We start from the raw sequence: 7,467 nt of genomic DNA, 5'->3' as shown, positions 1-7,467 counted from the left end.
GTATTGAGTGCATAACTGAACATGATTATTTGAAGGTTGGTGTTTTTTGTATTAAAAACACTTGTCTTTCATTGGTGGGATGAAATATGCAAATTTTTTGGGACAGGCATTTTGGGTTTTCATGAGCTGTATGCCATAATCATCAGTATTAAAACAATTAAAGACCTGAAATATTTCAGTTGGTGTGCAATGAATCTGAAATAAATGAAAGTTTCATTTTTATCATTACATTATGGAAAATTATGACCTTTATCACAATATGCTAATTTTTTGGGACAGGCATTTTGGGTTTTCATGAGCTGTATGCCATAATCATCAGTATTAAAACAATTAAAGACCTGAAATATTTCAGTTGGTGTGCAATGAATCTGAAATATATGAAAGTTTCATTTTTATCATTACATTATGGAAAATTATGACCTTTATCACAATATGCTAATTTTTTGAGAAGGACCTGTATGAGTCTAAGCAATCAGTAACTTAAAGTGTTTGCATACAAAACTAACAGGACGTTACTGCAGTACCTGTATGTTCTCATAGTGTAACTGGTTGTGTAGTGTAACTGGTTGCGCAGTGTAACTGGTTGTAGTTGAGTCGGCCGTTTCTTTCGTACAAACTGTTCAGCCCGATGGGAGCTCAGTCCAAATGTGTTTCCTCAGGTTCTTCCTCGCCGTGCTCATGGTCGCACTGATGAGCAGACCCTGCAGACTCACACACCGACTCCTGGGTGTCCTCGACCGCCTGAGTGGGGCAGCCGTCTGCATGCGTCTCGTTGGGGACGAGGTCGACGGGAGACGGGCAGGGAGGCTCGTCTGCAGGAGAGACGAGGGACTCCTCAGGTACAGCTGCCCTGCTGCTGGCTTCACTAAGGAAGCTGTGATGATGTGCAGACTCTGAGACCAGGTGAGGTGTTTCTGCTGAAGGACCACCTGTATCAGGGGAGGCGTGAGCAGCAGAGAGGTCTTGGGCTGACTGGGAGACTGGCTCCAGCGGCTCAGCCTGGTTCTCTGATGAAGAGAGCAGGACGCTGGCCCCCAGCTCTGCTGCACGACCAGAAATCAGAATAAAGTTCACGCAATCTCGTTTTTCTTCCAGTGCGTCGTTTTCTCACATCTTGACTGAGTTTACTCACCAACGCCAGACATTTCACTCTCCTTCTCCTCCTGCATAGCCAGTGAAGTGTTGGTCATATCGATGGATGAGGTGGACAGGTCCAGCTTGTCCATCAGATCTGAGGGCTCAGGGTTCATTGCTGTCACTTCAGAATCTGAAAAAGACAGCACTGCACACATAATGAGGGGTTTCCATGAATCCTGATGGATTACTGCAAACATACAGCATCAGTGAATCCTTCTACTGAAAACTGACCGGGGTCCATGACCCTCTGAATGGGAGGGGGCAGAGACGCTTCTTGGAGGGTGATCTGCTCCACATCTAACAAATCTTCACTTTGACTTGAAGACGTCATCAGAGGTGCCTGGAGAAGAACAGACGGTGGAGCTGAATAAGCATGGCTTCTTTTTCCGCTCTATTCTTGTTCATTCTTTAAAAATAACAGAATTTAACACTGGAGACAAGATCTTTTCTTGGTTTTACAAACTTTCTGACGTCCTGAAGTGAGTAGCTCTGACAGCAGCACCTACCTCTGAGTATCCGTGCTGTGGCTGCTGTGGAGACGGTTCCTCTTCTGGAACAGGGGTGGCGGGCTTCACCGTCGATACGTCAGGGTTTGCAGGGATGCGGTGCAGGTATCCATAACCGATGCCACAACCCAAGCTACAAAACAAATTCAAATGCTTCATAAATAACAAAGCAGTAATAGTTAATACTCGAGACATACCGTGTGGATATATATAGAGTAAGTACAGAGGACTAACAACACTGCAGAGATAAGTTTGTTATAAAGAAAATAATCTGTCTGCACATACATCATGTAGCAATAAACCTTATTAAGTCCAAACAGTCCTAGGACACGAGTATAGCACTAATAAAGAAGACATTCTGCTTTATCCTGATGCATGCTCAATAATCCAGGTAGAAAAATCTAAAAAAGTTAAATCTGGTCCTCTGGACATTCAAAAAAACAAAACAAAGCAAATCAACAAAAAATGTAGAAACGTTTCGTCTCTCATCCGAGAGACTTCCTCAGTCTGAGGTGCTGTATTCAGCTCAGTCTCTTAAATAGCACCTTCTCAGGGTGGATCAACCAGTTTTGCTGCTGACAACCAAAACCAGCTGATCACATGCTCAAGAAGGACCATCAGCCTAACAATGGATCATTAGCACACTGATGGCTGTTTACTATTCACAGAGGGCTGAGTGATACTAGCAATCACAGCATTGTAAGAGGGGGACAGTTGAACCCGGAGGCCTCCACCCCTGTTTAATGATGGACGATTTCTTTTCACAAAGATGGCCTCCTTTACTCCTCTCTCAAACCATCGTTCCTCTCTATCCAGGATGTGAACATCTTCATCCCTGAAAGAGTGACCGCTGGCCTGGAGATGAGTGTAGACCGCAGAGTCCTGGCCTGATGATGTTGATCTTCTGTGCTGGGCCATCCTTTTGGCCAGTGGCTGTTTTGTTTCCCCGATGTAAGACTGATCACAGCCCTCCTGACACTGAACAGCATACACAACATTACTCTGTTTGTGCCGGGGGACTGGATCTTTGGGATGAACCAGTCTTTGCTGTAATGTATTTTGGGGTTTAAAAGCCACTGGGACGTTATGTTTAGAAAATAAACGTCTCAGTTTCTCTGATACTCCCTCAACATATGGAATGACCACTGGTCTGGGTCTGGGTTCCTCCTTTTCACCTGTTGGCTGACTGGAGTCCTGTTTGGGTTTCTTCTCTGCTTTCAGGAAGGCCCAGTTAGGATATCCACATTGCTCTAGAGCCTGTCTTGTGTGGGATTTCTCCTTCTGCCTGGCTCCTGAGTTAGTGGGGACGCTGTCTGCTCTGTGATATAGAGTCCTGATGACTCCTAACTTGTGCTCCAAAGGGTGATGGGAGTCAAACTGCAAATACTGGTCTGTGTGGGTGGGTTTGCGGTACACCTCAGTTTGCAAATGTCCTCTATCAGAGACTGAGACCTCACAGTCCAAGAAAGCCAACCTGTCATTTTTTACATCTTCTCGTGTGAACTTGATGTATTTATCCACAGAGTTGATGTGGTCAGTAAAATGTTGGACTTCCTGAGATTTAATTTTAACCCAGGTGTCGTCAACATACCTGAACCAATGACTTGGTGTTGTCCCTGAACGTCCTTTTCAGGGACACCATTTATGAGCACGTGACGGGCCACCAGTTGTAGATGAACAGATGCTGGGATATATTCATCATTTAACGCGAGTTCCTCATTTTTCTGGACTGAATAAAACGTGCACTGAATTTAAGGAAATGCAAAGTGAGACGTCATTTAAATTTGACCCATCAAAATGAATGCGGTCATTTATTTACAGAATCAAATTTAACATCAAACATTTACATTAATTTGGCAAATTATGAAAATAACAATATAAGCAATCAATCAGGAAAAATCATACGGCCATGATTTTTCCGTTGCTGCACCACAGACATGTATAAAACTGTACAACTATGACTTTTACCCACACGGATGTGAATAAGCACTTTACACAGACATTTCTAAATATCTGGGAGAATTTCTACTTCATAGGAAAGTTTAAAGATGGAAAGAAGTTTAGAGGGAGTAAAGGATGGTGTGTGAGGGAAATTAAGTGTTTTCCAGAACCGACACTCTCCATCAGAAGCCCAGCTCGCCTCGGTACGCTTGGTAGGAAACTTGACCCATTACCTCTCTGATGATAATCAGCAGATATGGTGTTCCGTTAACGCTACCGGTCCAGCGTCTCCTTAGAATGGCTGTTGCCCGTCAGAAGTAGTGGCGAGGCTCTGTTCGACACACATTCACCTCAGTGGAAAATGTTATAATCCCATGGAACTCGGAAGAGCTTTGTTGTCATGTCAGGAACTCCAACAGCACTCCATCAGAACTCCCGAACTCTAGAAGTCTGACAACTCTCCAACTCCGTGAACTCTGTAACTCCGTGAGTCGTAAGTCACTCTGTGAGTACCTGTGAGTCCGTCTGCATACCTGTGAGTCCGTGTAGACCAGGAAGTATTGACATTTTAAAGACTCTTTCCCGGTTCACTTTTTGGGATTTTTCATTGGTCAGAAACGACCAGAAGGGGTGTGTTTTTGTGACGTAAGGGGTTAGAGACAGCGAGAATTGTTATGAGACAGCTCAGAAATGTTCTCACAGACCGAGAGGGTTCTGTTTTGGCGTGCCTAAGACACAGGTGCAAAACATCTCTATTTACGTCCGAGAGGATTCTAAAACATGACAGTTTTAACATAACAACTTGTGTTTCGTTTGACTGTAACCTTGTAACCGCACACACTTGCTCATGCAAAAGCAGAGTAATAAAAAATGCATAATTTCTCTGCAACAGCTTTTAACATGAGAATAAAAATCATTACTCAGTTAATAAAATTGATTAGTTCACTGCAACATCTAAAATGGTTTGAACTAAGACACTTTGATTATCAACATTTGTAAGATAGTAATGATAATAAAAAGAGAGTGTTCTTTTCTGCTTGATTAATTCAAGAAAGAAAGTCATCAGATGGCCCAGACTTATTCAGATCAAGGAAAATAACAGTCTCTGTCCATCTGGTAGATTTGAGGTCATCTGGTTCACTACACCATCTTTGTGAAAAGAAATCGTCCATCATTAAACAGGGGTGGAGGCCTCCGGGTTCAACTGTCCCCCTCTTACAATGCTGTGATTGCTAGTATCACTCAGCCCTCTGTGAACAGTAAACAGCCATCAGTGTGCTAATGATCCATTGTTAGGCTGATGGTCCTTCTTGAGCATGTGATCAGCTGGTTTTGGTTGTCAGCAGCAAAACTGGTTGATCCACCCTGAGATGGTGCTATTTAAGAGGCTGAGCTGAAAACAGCACCTCAGACTGAGGAAGTCTCTCGGATGAGAGACGAAACGTTTCTACATTTTTTGTTGATTTGCTTTGTTTTGTTTTTTTGAATGTCCAGAGGACCAGATTTAACTTTTTTAGACATTCTGCTTTAATCGATTGCTCTTTGCCTCATACCTGCCCTCTCCTCCCCACGCTCCGTTGGGCGTCACCATCACCTCTCTGCAGGTATCCGTTTGTGTGTTGTACACCAGCAGCTTCAGCGGCTTCCCCTCATGGGCCTCAATCAGCGAGAAGAAGTCTTCTGACTGCGAAGAGTGATTGTTCTTTACACATACACTAACTGGTGCACATCCCAACTGTTTATTTGCCTTGTTTTAAGTAATAAATGTTTATGGTTAATTGTAGAGCGCAGAGGAAGTGATGATGAGCTGATTTTAAATTAATCTTACGTCTTGCAACACCTGATCTGCTCCAACAATATAGTCACTGTGGGGCTGAAGTCCTGCCAGCGCTGCTGGTGAGCTGGCTTCTACATCCTTAAGAAAGACGCTTGAGTTAAAGTGCTAATCCAGCACGAAACTATCATCTGTTCAAGCTCATTAGAAACAATATGAAAGCAGAGAGGAGTCTTTCAGGTTCTTTGATGACTCACCAGTACATGCCAAATGTTCTCATTTGCTCCTTGGTAGCTGCAGAATCGAACACTGGCCCCCAGCAGCCCCTGGCCGCCCCACATGTTATTGGGCACCACGTCCAGCTCACGGACCCTCGTGGTTTTAGTGCTGTACACCTCCATCCTCACTGCCTTCTCCACGCTGGCTTTCAGGAGCTCCTTCAACTGGTCATTATCCTCATTCTGGAAAAAATAACCCCATAAAAATGTCAAAACAGATTAACGAAGCAGCAATGCATGCTCTTTTTTATCCACTTTCTAATTTCACTTGTAGATCTGTATGAACTCGTTTAGGCTTAAAATCAACAAGTCTTACAAGTCTTTTGTTGTCCAGAGAAAGAATGAAGTCGAAGAAAGGCTGCAGTCCTGCCTTTTCTGCGGGGGAATTAGGCTGCACCTGCCAAAACAAACACACAATACTTCATAAGACTGCTAAAACTTCACCTCTGCATGCAGCTGTTTCTGTACAACACAGAAAGAGCAATCGAAAAATGTTCGACAGAAAGACATCTTCCTCCATGTGACATTATGAGTCAGTTACATTATTTATACTTAGATTAAACAACTTTAAATAGGCTGCCTTTTTAAGAAACTCAGAGTTGTTTGACAGCAGTCCTGTTTAAAATGACAAAGGTTGATATTTTCAGTCTTTCAGGAAACAAATCTTGTTATTTAGTAGAAGTGTTACACACATCCAGTGATAACATGATTACAACATGGACGCTTTAGTTTGAGATTATTTCTTACAAATTAGGGAGACAAACAGAAGTTTTTGATCTCTAACTGTGTCCCCTCGTTGGCAGGTAAATAGTGCCACCTCATCAGGTTTAGTCTGCTACAACCCAGCTAGCTGTTAGCTGCTAGCAACATGTCAGATAAGCTGCTCCGGGTTCAAAACGGAGTAACTCCGTCAGCCTTACGCCGTGCACGTGATATCCGTACGTCCCTCCTTCAGATGTTTCTGAACTCTGTGATAAACCCATTTCTTAAACAAAAATAAGTGTTTTACACAATTATTTAAAAATAATCAATGACGACAACAAAACAGCTACGATCATCTCGTTAACAGCCTACATCAATCGAGCGTCGAGCATATCGAGCACGAACTCAAATGCTGCACATGCGCAAACTAACCGTTCTTCTGTGTAGCCACTAGAGGGCGAGAGAAGCTCGTAACGTTTATGTCCGGATGAAGGACGAAACGTCTCAGGAACCCCCCCCCCAAAAAAACCGTCCAGATGATGTGACTGAACATTGTTGGATTTTATACCTAGATTATTGAGCATGAACTTTGATGTTTTGGAAGGGACAAACGCATCGAAACACCCCCCCACCACCACCAAAAAAAACAAACAACAAAAACAGGAGGATCTGCAGTGGAAGGGGTCTCCAGTTACAAGTACTTGGGTGTGCACCTGAGTAACAACCTCACCTGGGGCAACAACACTTCCAGTCTGATCAAGAAAGCTCATCAGAGACTCTACTTCTTCAGACGGTACAAGTGTGAAGTGGAGAGCATCCTGTGCTCCAGCATCAACATGTGGCATGGAGGTTGCACAGCTAGAGAGAGGAAAGCTTTGCAGAAAGTGCTGAAGGCTGCACAGAAGTTTATTGGAGTCGGTCTCCCCACCATCAGACATTTACACCTCCAGATGCAGGAAGAGAGCCACCTGCATCATGAAGGACCCCACTCACCCAGCACACACATGCCCTGCTCCCCTCAGGCAGGAGGTTAAGGAGCATTAAGTGACTGAAGAGCAGCTTCTATCCTGAAGCTGTTAGACTCCATCCATCCATCCATCCATCCATCCATCCATCCATCCATCCATCC

The 7,467-nt window shown here is 43.8% G+C and overlaps 1 protein-coding gene across 1 annotated transcript; it reads right to left on the bottom strand.

Moving 5' to 3' along the window:
* Positions 1 to 429: 429 nt before the first annotated feature.
* gorasp1a (golgi reassembly stacking protein 1a) lies at positions 430 to 6,711 on the bottom strand. Its single transcript, XM_037681478.1, has 9 exons — positions 6,557 to 6,711; positions 5,953 to 6,033; positions 5,616 to 5,819; positions 5,413 to 5,499; positions 5,138 to 5,268; positions 1,644 to 1,776; positions 1,369 to 1,477; positions 1,133 to 1,267; positions 430 to 1,043 (listed from the first exon to the last, which is right to left on the bottom strand). The coding sequence occupies exons 1-9, from the start codon at positions 6,617 to 6,619 to the stop codon at positions 637 to 639; spliced, it is 1,350 nt and encodes a 449-aa protein (XP_037537406.1). The 5' UTR covers positions 6,620 to 6,711; the 3' UTR covers positions 430 to 636.
* Positions 6,712 to 7,467: the final 756 nt, after the last annotated feature.

This window comes from Nematolebias whitei, chromosome 9 (assembly GCF_014905685.2).
Source record: "Nematolebias whitei isolate Nwh7 chromosome 9, NemWhi1, whole genome shotgun sequence".
Lineage (NCBI taxonomy): Eukaryota > Metazoa > Chordata > Actinopteri > Cyprinodontiformes > Rivulidae > Nematolebias > Nematolebias whitei.
This window is presented reverse-complemented; position numbering and strand designations above follow the sequence as displayed.